Source organism: Peromyscus leucopus, chromosome 1 (assembly GCF_004664715.2).
Source record: "Peromyscus leucopus breed LL Stock chromosome 1, UCI_PerLeu_2.1, whole genome shotgun sequence".
NCBI classification, from domain to species: domain Eukaryota; kingdom Metazoa; phylum Chordata; class Mammalia; order Rodentia; family Cricetidae; genus Peromyscus; species Peromyscus leucopus.
The window spans coordinates 117698547-117713608 of record NC_051063.1 but is presented as its reverse complement, the minus strand read 5'-3'; the positions used below and the strand labels follow the sequence as shown (position 1 = coordinate 117713608).

The 15062-nt window shown below is 36.0% G+C and overlaps 1 protein-coding gene across 1 annotated transcript; it reads right to left on the bottom strand.

Annotated features, from left to right (window-relative positions):
- Positions 1-11771: 11771 nt before the first annotated feature.
- On the bottom strand, positions 11772-14706 carry LOC114687764 (olfactory receptor 14C36-like). Its single transcript, XM_028862396.1, has 2 exons — positions 14671-14706; positions 11772-12731 (listed from the first exon to the last, which is right to left on the bottom strand). The coding sequence occupies exons 1-2, from the start codon at positions 14704-14706 to the stop codon at positions 11772-11774; spliced, it is 996 nt and encodes a 331-aa protein (XP_028718229.1).
- Positions 14707-15062: the final 356 nt, after the last annotated feature.

Below are 15062 nucleotides of genomic sequence, written 5' to 3'. Positions count from 1 at the left end.
ACCTTTCTATTCTCTGCCCATTTCCTTGGAAAATATATCTGGCCTTCCTAGTCCCTTATTTTGGACTTGCCTCTCTATGTTTGTGGATTCTAGCTGGCTTGTCATTGACTCAAAAGCTAATATCTACATATAAGCCATTACATACCATATTTATCTATTGTATCTGGGCTACCTACTGAAATGATGTACCTGTGAATTTTATTATGTTTTTATATAAATGACTGAATAATAGTACATTGTATAAATGTACTGCATTTTATTTATTCAAGTATTTGTTGAGAGCCATCTAGGTTATTTCCAATTTCTGCTTATTATGAATAATAAAGAGTAAGCCTCCCATTCAATTCCAGTGACATGGGTACCTCCTCCTGGAATGTGCTGTGACCAGAATCACTGGATTAATCCTGACATGTTAGCACAACACTAGTTCCTTTGGATTGTAGTGATGTCATGTTGAAAAAAAAGGAGAATTTACCATACTATACTAAAAGTTCATACTGGTAGGGAATTTAGATGGATCAAACCATCAACTTACTTTTATAGAAAAGTTATTGAGAATAATTTTTCTTAGAAAACTATACTTTCTTCCCCACCAACTTCACAAATGCTCTGACTGAATGTGTTTGAGTCCTTGGCCAAAAGAGGTCAAGCAAAAAATGGTTTCAGCTGAAAAGGTTTCAGCTGAAAGATGGATTCTGCCAAAAAGCATTTCTCAACCAAAAGGGCCCTTGTTCCTGTGTCCTTGTACCTTACATACCTTTCTTGGTCCAGCCATATTACATCCCAGTGCTGAAATTAAAGGCATGTGTGCTTCCCAAGTATTAGGATTAAAGGTGTGTGGTCCACTGCCTGGTTCTGTTTCTTTCCTAGAATTAATCAATCTCATGTAATCCAGGGTGGCTTTGAATTCACAGAGATCCAGACAGATCTCTGCCTTCCCAGTGCTAGGTCTAAAGGTGTGTGCCACAATTGCCTGGCATTTATATTTAATCTAGTGGCTTGTTCTATTCTCTGATCTTCAGGCAAATTTTATTAGCATACACAATATATCACTACATTTCCCCTTTTTAGTCTAAAATAAAAGATTATATCTAATATAAAAAACTATGTACAAATAGTACAAGTGTATACAATATATACAGTCAAGAATTACATTAACAATTTTTCAGTGCTTAGATATTTGACAAATTAAGAGAAAATACTCCATTATTTATCCTACTTTGGTGAGTCTAAATATTACATAATGCACTTTCTATCCTAACTAGTGTTACCAACCAAAAACTATCTTTTGATATCTTTCAAACCTGTCAACTTTAGAACTCTCTAGTGAGTTTCTTTTCTGAATTTATTAATAAGGAAAACTATAACTATCTACTCTTCAACTCCCTCAGAGACTGGAGAAGGAAATATTAACTGAGTAAGTAGAAAGTGCAAGTAAGCGACTTACAAAAATGTGAGGAATGACAGAAATAGCTGGCTTCCTGAACAGTCATATCAGTTTATTCTGAAATATTGGGGCATCCATCTTTAGCCTACAGGCCTAGCATACCTCATAGACTCATCTGTCAAGCAGAATTTTTTGAAGGGCTGTCCTACTTTGTCTTGTAATGTTTTTCAGTCCTTTCTTTTGTGTCCCATTGTCCCATTTGGACAGCATAATGTCAGCAGTCAAGGCAAGGGCATTGTCTTGTCCAGTGGCTAACTTGTCACAAAGAAAGTGAACTCCATAGAGAATTTATTTAATACCCATCATCTTCTCTGAAGTAGATTGATGCTGCCAAGAGTAGACATGTATCATATATATTAAAATAATGTTATTAAAATGTCCTAAATGCCATATTCTGTAGATCTCTGAAGTATTTGAAGATGACCTGTCTATCTAAAGTATGCTTGACTTTGGAAACATACCTAACTGCACTATAAATTCAATTGTAATGACCAACTACTAACTTTCATTTCTTTATATCCTAATTAGTTGGTAATAATAACTTTCAAGGATTAGTAATTTGCATTACATTGTTCCTTGAACTGTATAGGTATAATACCTTAAACAGGAGTAGAAATACATATATAATATGATCCAACAAAAATAGTCTCAAATTTGTATCAAAATTGTGGTGGTATTGTGTTCCCCAAAATATTGTGCACTGGAATAAACTTATCTGGAGGCAGAGAACAGATCAGCCACTAGACATTGAGGCCAGAAAATGGTGGTGCAAAAGCCTTTAATCCTATCACTTGGGAGGCAGAGATCCATCCAGATCTCTGTGAGTTTAAAGCCACACGGGAAACTGCCAGGCATGGTGACTCATGCTTTTAATCCCAAGAAGTGAGCATTTAATCCCAGGAAGTGATGGAAGAAAGCAGAAAGTTATTTAAGACATGAGGACAAGGCATTAGAGCTGGTTAAGCTTTTTCAGCTTTTAGCAGCAGTTCAGCTGAAATCCAGTTGGATGAAAACTCAGAGGCTTCCAGTCTGAAAGAGGATCAGCTGAGGAACTGGCAAGGTAAGGAAGCTGTGGCTTGTTCTGCTTCTCTGATCTTCCATCATTCACCCCTATAATTGGCTCAGATTTGTTTTTATGAAGACCATTTAAGATTTGTGCTACAAAAATTTGTATACAATATACAAAAATCCAATCCAATATAAAATATTTAAAAGTAGTTTCTCTTTGAAAGTAGATTCAATAATCTACTCTTTATCACCACATACCATAATGTAGATTAGCAAATATTGTAGCCATTGTTGAATGGAGTTCTGTCTGGATGTTTTAATCCAGATAATTCAGAATAGTAATATAAAAGAGTAAAAGCCCCATAGAAGAAATTTAGAAGATATTTCTCATTGTCTGGGATCATATCCTATTGTGAGGTAGTGACTCAGATTCTCTGAAGATTTTCTGATTTGTGGATTCTAAGATTCAGTTGCAAATGAGAATATCCATTTCAGTAAAAGATAACAATTTTGTTATATACTAATTTTTCCAGAATAACATTATGCCATCCATGCATAAATATGCATAAAGGCAAAGAACTAATATGCATAAAGCTAATATGCATAAAGGCTAAAAACTCATTGTTTATTTTCCTCTCTCTTTTCAATTTCAAGAGAAATTGAAGTTCAATGTCTTCATCTGAAGACTTGCTCCCACCCAGTTCCAACTAAATTGAACCACCAAAGACACCAAGGCAATGTCCAGGGATGTGTCCTTAGGAATCAATTGTAAGGATATGGAAACTGTTTATGGTTACTAAGGAGAGGAAAAAACAGTCCATAGTGAAGCTGAAGTCCATAGATCACAAGCAATAACTAAAAGATGGAATGTGTACTCTTCGGTAAAATACCCAGTGTTCTCAACTGAAGCTGGAATTTTTGGATGAGTGGACTTTTCATATCACCATTAAAAAATATCTAATTCCTTGTGAATATCTTTAAAATTACAGATAACCAAAGTCTGCTAACAAACCAGTTCAGTTTCCTGCTGTCCTTCACATCTCTGTGGCATAAGTAGTAGTATGTGCCTCTAGAGCAGTGGTTCTCAAACTTAATAATGCTGTGGACCTTTAATAAAGTTCCTTAAGCTGTAGTAACACCCAACCATAAAATACATTCATTGCTACTTCATAACTATAATGTTGATACTCTTCTTAATTGTTATTTTAGTATCACGTGCAGGGTGATATGGCAGCTCCAAAGATATCCTGACCCACAGATTGAGAACTACAGCTCTACACCTTCCAAGAATTTCAGGTTTGAATTGTATGCATCAAAATAAACACATTTTATTCCTTTCATTGTTGATATCAGAAAATCAGGAAGAAAAGAGAAAATATTTTGCTAAAACCAACTCAACCAATTTTACCTGTTTTTTTTTGGAGATATATAGGATTGATTCAAATATAGAATATAATAACTACATGGGTCCTGTAAGTACAATTAAATATTTTTTCTGATTTATACAACAGATGTTAGGAAGAAATTCACCTATTTTTGAGAATAAATTTTTATTTTTCCACAAATGAATGGGTCCCAATCATTTATCACCAACAGAGAAATATTGGATAAAATATGAAGGATCTTTTTTATTTCTTTAAGAACAAAGAGAAAAAATCAATTGGGTGTCCAAGTGTCTTCCTGAAAACAGCATAAAGAGATCATTAGAAATTAGGCTTCAAATATGATAAAATTAAATCAGACAAATTTGTTTATGTACTTAATGCTTTTTTTCTAGACTCATTCCTATAGTAACACAAGTCTTGTTATTGTGTTGGCTGAGAATCTGACATCTGAAGAACTAAGAAGAGACATTAGATGCAATATATTTTTAATGAATGTATATTTATGTCTAGATAAATTAAGGAAATCAGTATCATAGAACCTTTTTAACATCTGTGCAACTTATGCCTACATAATCCATTTCTTGCCTTGAAAACATTCCAGTTATCTAAACTGGAAAGATCACATCATTGAGTACTGCTCAGTCATATACTGGTGAGATTTAAGTACCAATAAAGGAGGAATTACAAATTCTCTCAACTTGCCTTCCAAGAAGACAGATTTCTCTCCAAATTCCAAAACTCTAGAGCTATGTAATAAGGCTTTGCCTAATTTGAGTCCATTTTTTTTCTTCAAACTCTATTGATCCTTCACTCAGATATTCCTCATATTTGTCTGATATTTGTACTCCTATGCAATCTCTGCTATGCGATGTCATTCTGTATGCTGTGAATATGTGTTGGTCAGATTGGTTGATAAATAAAATGCTGATTGGCCAGAAGCCAGGCAGGGAGTGTAGGTAGGGCAAGCAGACAAGGAGAATTCTAGGAAGAGGAGGGCTGAGTCAGGAGTCTACAGCTAGACACAGAGGAAGCAAGATGACAAGGCCGAACTGAGGAAAGGTAACAAGCCATATGGCTAAACATAGATAAGAATTATGGGTTAATTTAAGAGCTAGTTATTAATAAGCTGATCTAATGGCCAAGCAGTTATAATTAATATAAGCTTCTGAGAGATTATTTTATATTCGTTTGTGGGTCCTTGGTGCCGGTCAGGACAGAAGAAATCCTCTGACAAGTCAATCTCTCTCTCTCTCTCTCTCTCTCTCTCTCTCTCTCTCTCTCTCTCTCTGTATTTTACATCCAGACCACAGAACCCCTCCTGTGTTCTCCTCCCATTCCCAGTCTCCACCTAACTCCTGCACTGGCCTCACGGACCTCTCATCTGTTTCTGTTCATAAAATGACAGTGATCGCATGGGTATCAACAAGCATGGCACATTATGTTGCTGCGAGAATAAGCTCAACCTCTTATATTAAGCCTGGGTAAGTCAACCCAGTAGGAGGAATAGGTTTCCAAGAGCCAGACATAATGCTAGGGACAACCACTAAATCTACTGTTAGGAGTCCCACAGATAGACCAAATTACCCAACTGTTCCATATATATGTACAAGGTCTATGTCAGTCCTTGACTGGCTACCTGTTTGTCAGTTCAGATTCTGTGAGCTCCTATGAACCCACATTAGTTGTTTCTGTGGATTTTCTTGTGCATTCTTTGACTCCTGTGGCTCATATATTCATTCCTTCCTTCCTTCAGCAGGATTCCCTGAGTTCTGCCTAGTGTTTTGTTGTGGGTCTCTTCATCTCTTCCCATAGTAACTGGATGAAGCCTCTCTGATGACAATTGAGGTACCCACCAATATATGTGTATAGCAGAATAATTTCAGGTATCATTATGTTGATATGTTTTCTGTTGTTCTATCTTTTATCATTTGGCCATTCTGCCTTTAGTTCCAGGTGCTCCGAGAAGTGTCAGGAGTGAGCTCACCCTTGTGGCATGGGTACCAGGTTGGACCAGTCATTGGTTGCCCATTACCACAATCTCTAAGCCTCACTTACCGCAGGCACAACCCACAGACAGGATACAGTGTGTGTCAAAAGTTTGGGGGCTGGGCTGGTGTCCCAATCCCTTTACTGGAAGTCTTGCCGAGTCAAATGTGATCCCAGTTCAGACTAGGTATTAACTTTTGCTAGAAGTCTTCCATTGGTTCATCCTTGTAGAATACTGGGAGTTTTCCTACCACAAGCTCTTACCTGAGCCCCGAATACCTCCCCATACCTTCTAGTCATCTCTTTCAATACCCTCCCTCTCCATCCCTGAAAAAAAATTCCTCTTGTTCCCATTCATAAACTCTCCCAGTTTATACAGGAGATCTCCTCATTTTCTCCTTCCCAAGGTGGTCCATGCATGCCCACTTGGGCTCTCCTTGTTACCTATCCTCTATGGGGCTGTGGATGTAACATGGTTATCCTTTACTTTACATCTCATAGCCACTTATAAGTTTAGTTTCTGACTCTGGATTGCCTCACTGAAGATTGCTTTCCTTCTAATTTTCCCTGCCCCACATCCCATTTTATTTAGCACATTGGGTATTCAAAGGCATATATCCATTATTGTCATATGACAACTATAATTGTTGGCTTTCATAGAGGCAGGAGTATTTATTGTACAATAAAGAGCAGAAAATCCATATCTATAAATTGTGTTTACACCTCTGCTATTTATAATAGAAGAACAGATATAGTTTTACGTAGACATTCTGGTAAGGCTAGTGACTGCAGTTGTAGAGATTTTTTATAGTGATGAAAGTCAAGGTAGGAGGGGTAGTTCTATTGATGGATGTGACAGTGGTATTGTCACAAATTTCTATTACATCCTTCACAGTGCAAGCTGCAGCAGAGACTTTGAGAGAAGTAGCCTAAGGGTACTTCAGGCAATCAATTGTGAGTAGGGTTGATATTATTGGGAGGACTGGCATAGAAAAATAAATGTTTGATATTTTTTGATTATTTATAATATCTGTATATATGTATACACACACATATATATCTTTTATTTTTCCTTGTGGATCAATAAAAAGAAAAGTGGATAAATTTTCTTTTACAATTACAGAATGTATTTCTGAAATTTTAAGTTCAATTAAGTACTAAAAGTAAGGTGAACAGTGTAATATAGCAAAACATTTACTTAACATTTTCAGGTAATTATCAGAAATGTAATACAGCATCATCATATTAAGTCCAGAAAATATTTGAAAGAATCCAGCTCTGCATCATGGTAAAACTCCTGCAGAGATTAGGGATACAAATGACATACCTGAACATACTCAAGGCAGTTTATAACAAGCCCACAGCCAATAACAAATTAAATGAAGAGAAACTTAATGCAAATTCTCTCTAAATCATGGAAAAGACAAGGTCATCCACTTTCTTCAACCTATTTAGTATAGTACTTGAAACCTTAGCTAGATCAGTAGGACTACCAAAGGAGATCAAGTGTGTATAAATTGGAAAGAAAATAGTCAAAGTATTACTTTGTAAATGATATGATAGTATACATAAATGACCCTAAGGATTCTACTGGAAAACTCCTATAACTTGTAAACACTTTGACAAAGTAGCTTGCTACAAAATTAACTCATAAAAACCATTTGTTTTCCACTATACCAAGAAAACAATATCTCATAAAAACCATTTGTTTTCCACTATACCAAGAAAACAATATCTTTCACAGTAGCCTCAAGTAATGTATACTAGGGTAACTCTAAATAAGAAAGTGAAAGATTTATGTGGTGTTTTGAATAAGAATGGCCCCCATAGGCTAATGTATTTGAATGTTTAGTCATCAGGGTGTGACATTAGGAGCTTTGGCCATGTTGGAGAAAGCGTGCCCCTGGGGATAGGCAATCAAGTTTTCAAAGCCAAAGCCAGGCTCATGTTTCTCTCTTCCTGCTGCCCATAGATCTGAATGTAGTATTCTCACTTAGCTGTCTGGCATTATGTCTTCCTCCATGCTGCCAAGCTACCACCATGATGACAATAAACTAAATCTCTGAAACTGTAAGCAATCCCCAATTAAATGCTTCTTTTTATAAGTCTTTCCATGGACATGAAGTCTCTTCACAGCAAGAGAGTATCGACTAAGACAACTTGTATGAAAAAGTTTTTTGACAGTTTTTAGACAGTGCAGAAAGAAAGTAATGAAGATATCAAAAGATAGAAAGATGTCAATTGCCCAATGAGTGGTAGAATTAACAGTAAAATGGCTCTCTACCAAAGCAATCTACAGACTCAATGCAATTCCCATCAAAAGTCCAACAGAATTTTTCACAAATCTTGAAAGAACAATTTACAGTTTAATATGGGAACACACACACACACACACACACACACAAAAAAAACCAAACCAAACCAAAACAAACCAAAACAAAACAAACCAAACCAAACCAAACCAAAACAACAATAGCAGGATAGCTAAAATTAACCATGAATAGTAAAAGAATTGAAAGAGGTGTCACCATTGAAGAACTCAAAGTGTACTACAGAGGTACAGTGAAAAAATAAAAGGGTCAACATAAAACAGACACATTGATCAATGAAATCAAATAGAAAATCCAGGAAAAAATCCACACAACTATTGACATCTGGTTTTGATTAAGAAGGCAGAAATAGCCGGGCGGTGGTGGCGCACGCCTTTAATCCCAGCACTCGGGAGGCAGAGCCAGGTGGATCTCTGTGAGTTCGAGGCCAGCCTGGACTACCAAGTGAGTTCCAGGAAAGGCGCAAAGCTACACAGAGAAACCCTGTCTTGAAAAAAAAAAAAAAAAAAAAAAAAAAAAAAAAAGAAGGCAGAAATAGACTCTGGAAAAATGACAGCATCTTTGAATAATGGTGCTAATCTTATAGCTTGATCAAAATAGATCCTTATCTCAATGATCAAAAATCAACTCCAAATTGATCAAAGACATCAAAATAAATTTGGATAAACTGATCCTGATGAAACGAAAGTGGATAATAATCTTGAACTCATTGACATGAGAAAGCCTTTCTTTACAGAACACAATTATCACATGATCTAAGGTCAACAATTAGTAGTCATGACCTCATGAAACTGAGAAACTTCTGCATTGTGGAGGTCTTATTTGCAGTCTACAGAATGGGAAAAGATTTTTTAACAACTCCACATACAATAGAAGGCTAATATTCAAAATATATAAAGAACTCAAAGATCAAGAAAACAAATAAACCAGGTAAAATGTGAGGTATATTTCCAAACAGAGAACACTCAAAGGAGGAAACTTAAATGGCTGAGAAACATTTTGAGACATGTCCAACATACTTAGTCATCAGGGAAACACAATTCAGATCTATTGCTGTTGTGAATGAAGATGTACAGACACTCTGGAAATCAGTGCGGCAGTTTTCAGGAAGTTGAAAATAAATCCACCTCAAGGTCCACCTATACGATTCTTGGACGTACACTGAAATGTTGCTCCATCCTACCATAGAAACACTTGGTCAAACATACTCATTGCTGCTTTATTCATAATAGAAATTTGAAACAAACTAGATATCCCTCAATTCAAGAATGGATAAAGAAAATGTGGTACATTTATACAATAGGATATTAGTCAGCCATTAAAAATGTCTCCAAACAATGGTAGTAGGAGTATTTCTAACACTTTTACCATCTCGTGGTACATATTCCTTCCTACTTGGTTAATTTATCCAGTCATGATATGACGGTATATGCCTAGCCTTCTTGCATCTTGTTATGCCTACTCTGGTTGATATCACTGCTAAACCTGCTATTTTCTAAATGGAATTGCAGGAACAGTTAATCTTGGGGAGAAGAGAAGTGGAGGAGGGAGGGAAAAGAGGCTATGGTTGAAAAGTATTGTATGAAAAAATAATAAATAAATAAAATAAAGTGAAATATGAAACACCATAGGTAAATAAATGGGATTGAAAAATTATCCTGAGTGAGGTAACCATGACCCAGAAATACTAATAGGGTATGTATTCACTTATATGTGAATATAACCTTTATGTCAATGATGACCAAGCTACAATTCAAAGAACCAAAGAAGTATAGAGTAAGGGAGTAGGTGGGGAGAGATCTCATTTGAATAGTGAAATAAAATAGTTATGGAAGAAAGGGTCAATGAGATAAGGAAATTAAATGGGGTGGGGGAGAGAAAAGGGGGATGATGGAGAATTATGGGGAAACACAACTAAAAATAACAGTCTTTGGAACAATATTACAGAAACTTCATACAGTAGAAGCGTCTCAAAATAAATACACACATGAAGGTAATCTACAGGAAGTCATCAAATAATGAAGAGATAGAGACTGAATTGGCCATATATTTTCATTAAATGAAGCTCCCAGTATCTGTGTTGGGTTATGTGACACTGAATTTTTGCCCACAGAGGTCCCATGAAACACCCAACACAACTCAGGCCATTGCCAAGTCTTTGAATTGCAAAAACTGACAGGAGACATCATTGCTTAAGACAAACCTGTACATTTTCACTGAACATGAAGAGTTGAATCAGATTCCCTTGAGTGTCTTAACTCTTATATTCTAGTTTATTTGTTACAAGGAAGAACTTTCCATGCTACCAAAGCAAAATGTAAACACCAATCCATTCATAAAAAAATGGTATCCTCCCTGCATGCTAGTGCAATGGTGATGAATATTTTATGGGAGTAACCAAACAAGGCCTGATATGATTAAAGGTCCATGCTGCAAGATGGAATTCATACCCATCACCGACTGGATGACCAAGAACCTGAAACTAGATAGCCCCAAGGTCTAGGATAAAATAAAATACTACTGTTCTAAAAAAAGAAATTAAATAAAAAAAACCTTAGCAATAAAATGATGCCTAATGACAATGCCCATTACTTATAGATTAGTATCTTGCTCAGCCATCATCAGACAAGCTTCCTCCTGCAGCAGATGGGAACAAGTACAGAGGCCCACAGCCAAAAATTGTGCAGAGAGTGTGAGACATTAGATCAGTAAGCCTTAATGGTATGTCTCCATCAAATGCTTCCCCTCTAGGCTCAGGAATCCCTGTGCTAGAGAAAGAAGAAACAGTATAAGAGCCAGAGTTGATGGAAGTCACAAAGTAAACAAGATCCTCCAATTCAACATGATTTATGCATGTGTGATTTCATAGAAACTGAGGAAGTATGCATGGGCATGGGGCCTATGGGTCTCACAAGATGGGGTCCTAGAGCTGAAATAAGAATTGAGACATACCCTGACACCTAACCCAGGAACAATCTCTAATTGGTAAATGCTTTCAAAGAAAAATTTAGTTTCCTTTAAGAGAGTTTCACTGGATATTCAAACTACTCTTAAGGGTAGGCTAAACGCCAAGCATTAGATGGCTAACAGAAAATAAAACCAAGGGCATCATTTGAGGTTCCTTGACTCATAATTTCTTTTCAGGACATTTTGTTTGTTTGTTTACTATTTTTATATTCATATTGTTTTTAATTTTCAATATATATATATTTCTCTGTTTTGCCCTACAACTTGGTTTTTTAATGGGCTTCTTCAGTGTTTGAATGAGTGGGACTCTCCATCTACATGTTTTATGTGCTTTTACCTGTGCTTCTTTCCCATCTGTTTATTTTGTGTTATTCTAATGCACTAGTTTTTGTCTTATCTTGTTTTACTTTATTTTGTTAATAACGCTCTGAAGGCTGTTTTCTTTCTAATGAGAGGTAGAAAGGTGATGGTTCCAGATGGGAGGACAGATGAGGAGAAACTAGGAAAAGCAGAGGGAGGGGTAACTATAATCAGAATGAATTATGTAAAAAAAAATCTCTTCAATAAAATGTCAAAAACAAACCTCTTTGGGGAGTGTGTGTGCTTGTGTGTTTTCCTCTAGAAACCCCTGACCAATACAATTTCTTTTTATATCCTACTCTGGAAAAAAAATCCTAATGTTGCTTTCCTCGCTGCCTCCTTTATCTGTTTGTTTCTAAGACTATAGATGATAGGATTCAAGAATGGCAGGAAAACAGTATAAAACACAGAAAGAGTAATCTGCTGCACTAACTCTGAAGTTACTGGAATTCTTAGGTACACATAGGCACCTGAAGTAAAAAACACAGACACTACAATAATGTGAGGGACACAGATGGAAAATGCCTTCCCTCGCTCCCCTTTGACAGGAACCCTCAATACCGTGGATAATATGTGAACATATGATATGGAGATTAAGGTAAAGTAGCTACCAGTAACCACAATGAGTGTCAGAAGAATTAAGAGCTTGTTGTTAAAGGTACCTGAGCAAGAAAGCCTCAGCAAAGGGGGGATATCACAGAAGATCTGAGAGACCAGGTTGGAGCAACAAAAAGATAACTGGAAGGTTTTTATAGTGTTCACACCCGCAATGATAAGAGAGGTAAATAGGGAAGCCAGTGTCATCTGAACACAGAATTGGTGGTTCATGATCACAGGATAAAGGAGAGGTTTACAGATGGTCACATAGCGGTCCTGAGCCATGACAGTAAGAAACAGAATCTCTACACATGCACAGAAGAAGACCAAAAAGACCTGTACTGCACACCCAGCCACAGAAATACTCCTGTGGTTAGTGAGAGAGTTGACACAGGCATTGGGGACCGTGACAGAAACATAGCACATGTCTAAGATGGACAAATTCCTGAGGAAGAAGTACATGGGAGTGTTCAGGGTCTGGTCAACTGTGGTAGCAATGACGATGGTCAAGTTTCCTAATAGGCTGCCCAGGTACAACAGCAGGAACAGCACACTGAGTAGGACCCTGAGCTCCCAACTCTCTGCAAAGATCTCTAGGAAGAATTCAGTCACCAGTGTAGAATTGGCCACTGTCTCAAAGTACAAGTTTATCTGAAAAAGAAAAGCAGAGACAGAGGATAACCTAAAATAATTATTAGCATTTTTCTTATTTATTTATTATTATTTATTTCAGTTTTCTAAAACTGGCCGTTTTGTGTGAAAAATCAAATATGTTTCTTTGGCTTATGTACATATTTTTTCTCATCATGCTTAGTTGTTAATACACAGATATGTGTCAGTCTTTCTGATTGTATGTTATGATGATAAATGCTTAGTGTTAATTTTCATAATAATAACTGTCTCATTAGCAGTTTTTAACTGTTTTAACAAATATTAAGTTATTTTTTAGCAAATATTAAGTTGAGTAATATATGGCAAGTTCCTCGTCCAGATAAACTACCTGAAAGAATTAGAAATACCCAGAGAAATTTAACATGTGAGAGATCTATTTAAAACCATGTTTGTATATTTATTATGATATATGTATTTACATTTGGAATGCCTCTGTGCTTTATGATTATTTTCATAAATAAACACAAATGTGTATGTATATGAGGAGGGATGGGGAAAATGAGAGTGAATTTCAGAGACATGAACATAACAGGACATGTTGAGAAAGATGAAGCAAAAATGAGCATTGAAAAAGTGGGAATTTAAGCAACTGTCTCAGATTTTGGAACATCTTGGACCTACAGAATAAGCCATTTACCTGAAAACCCAAATAGTTAAACTTGTCTGCTTTTGGCAGAATTTTCTCTTCTTGGAGAAGCCTCAGGTTTTATTGAAAATCAATCATATTATATAGATGATAATTTCAATTTCTTAAAATCAAGTGTTTTTATATGTGAACAGTAGCAATATACATATTACAAAAAACACTAGGAATATTGTTTGGCTAACTAGGTGGCATAAAGACAACTTTATTCATAAAACTAAACATGATGCTCTACATGACACATTTTATGTTCTTGTGAGTTGGACTCCAAGTTTGATTGACTCTAATATACAATATAGAATGTCACACCATGTTCTCCCAGTAGTGACTGGCATATTCTTACAGCCCTGATTAATGCATAATGCAAAAAATGAATTCCTAAATTTATTATCAAGTGCCAGAGTGTTAAAGTGTAGAGGTCAAAGCTCTTGAAATTAAAGGCAAGCTGCTATCAGTTTTTTTCAAATACTGTAATGAGTTTTATCAATTTGTCAAGGCAACCAAAAAGATACTTCCTGGATATGAAACTCTAACTAATTAAAAAGCAGCCTAAGAAGAGTTGAAAAAGCCTCTATGAAACAGACAGAAAACATGAAACAAAGCAAAGGCAATTGGTGAGATAGCCACAGTCACTTTTTTCATGAAAGATTCATATGTATTGAATGTCTTTTATTTTTTCAGTCTCAAAATATCTAAAAGCATAAAATGCACAAAAGTTAAGAAAACATTACTTAGTGATAATAGATAGCCAAGTGACACAGAAAATTAGCATTAATTAATCCTATTTGCACAATTTATTTCATTTCAAATACTGGTAGTAAACTATTTTGTCAAGAAACAAAAAGAGAAAAAAGTGTTTTCCTAATGGTATTATTATAGCCTCTATTGAATAGATCATCCTATCTGTACTATATTTGACAGATATCTTTCAAGAACATAGTATAAAAATGCCCACAATATGCTTAAGAACCACAGTAGGGTGAGCAGGGAAATTAAAAGGTGTAACTCAAGACTTATCATTAAAGAATACAAAACCTAACACATTTCTGGTTCAAGAGTAAATGATTCTTAATGTGGGTTTTATCAATAGATGACCCACCTTGCAAGAGTTTAGCAAATCTGGTGTCTGTTATGTGTTCAGAGTCACCTTCAGTAGCAGTGTGATGTGGCAAACTAAAATGAGTAAATGGGGATCAAATCAGGAAGGAGCACCCATGCCTTTTTTTTTTGGTTTTGGCTACAGCATGCTACAGAAAAGGAAGTTTGGTCACCTACCAAGAGCATCTTTTGACAAAAGTCCATGATGACCATGTCAAGAGAGTTATATACCAGTTTTTGCAAAATCACGGGATGACATCTGTGAGATTTTTCTTGTTTTGTTTTGTTTTTTTGTCACAGGATTTCTCTGTGTAGCTTTAGTGCCTGTCCTGGGTCTCATTCTGTAGACAAGGCTGGCCTTCAACTCACAGAGTTCCGCCTGCCTCTGCCACCTGAGTGCTGGGATTAAAGGCAAGTGCCACCTCCACCTAGCTATCTGTGAGATTTTAAAATTCTTACCATATACATATTTTAAATGTAATATCAGTGTTGGAAGTTATATGATAACAATATAGTTAACAGAAAAGACAACACAAAACAATATTGTATGAAGTCTTTGGCAAGTTGGC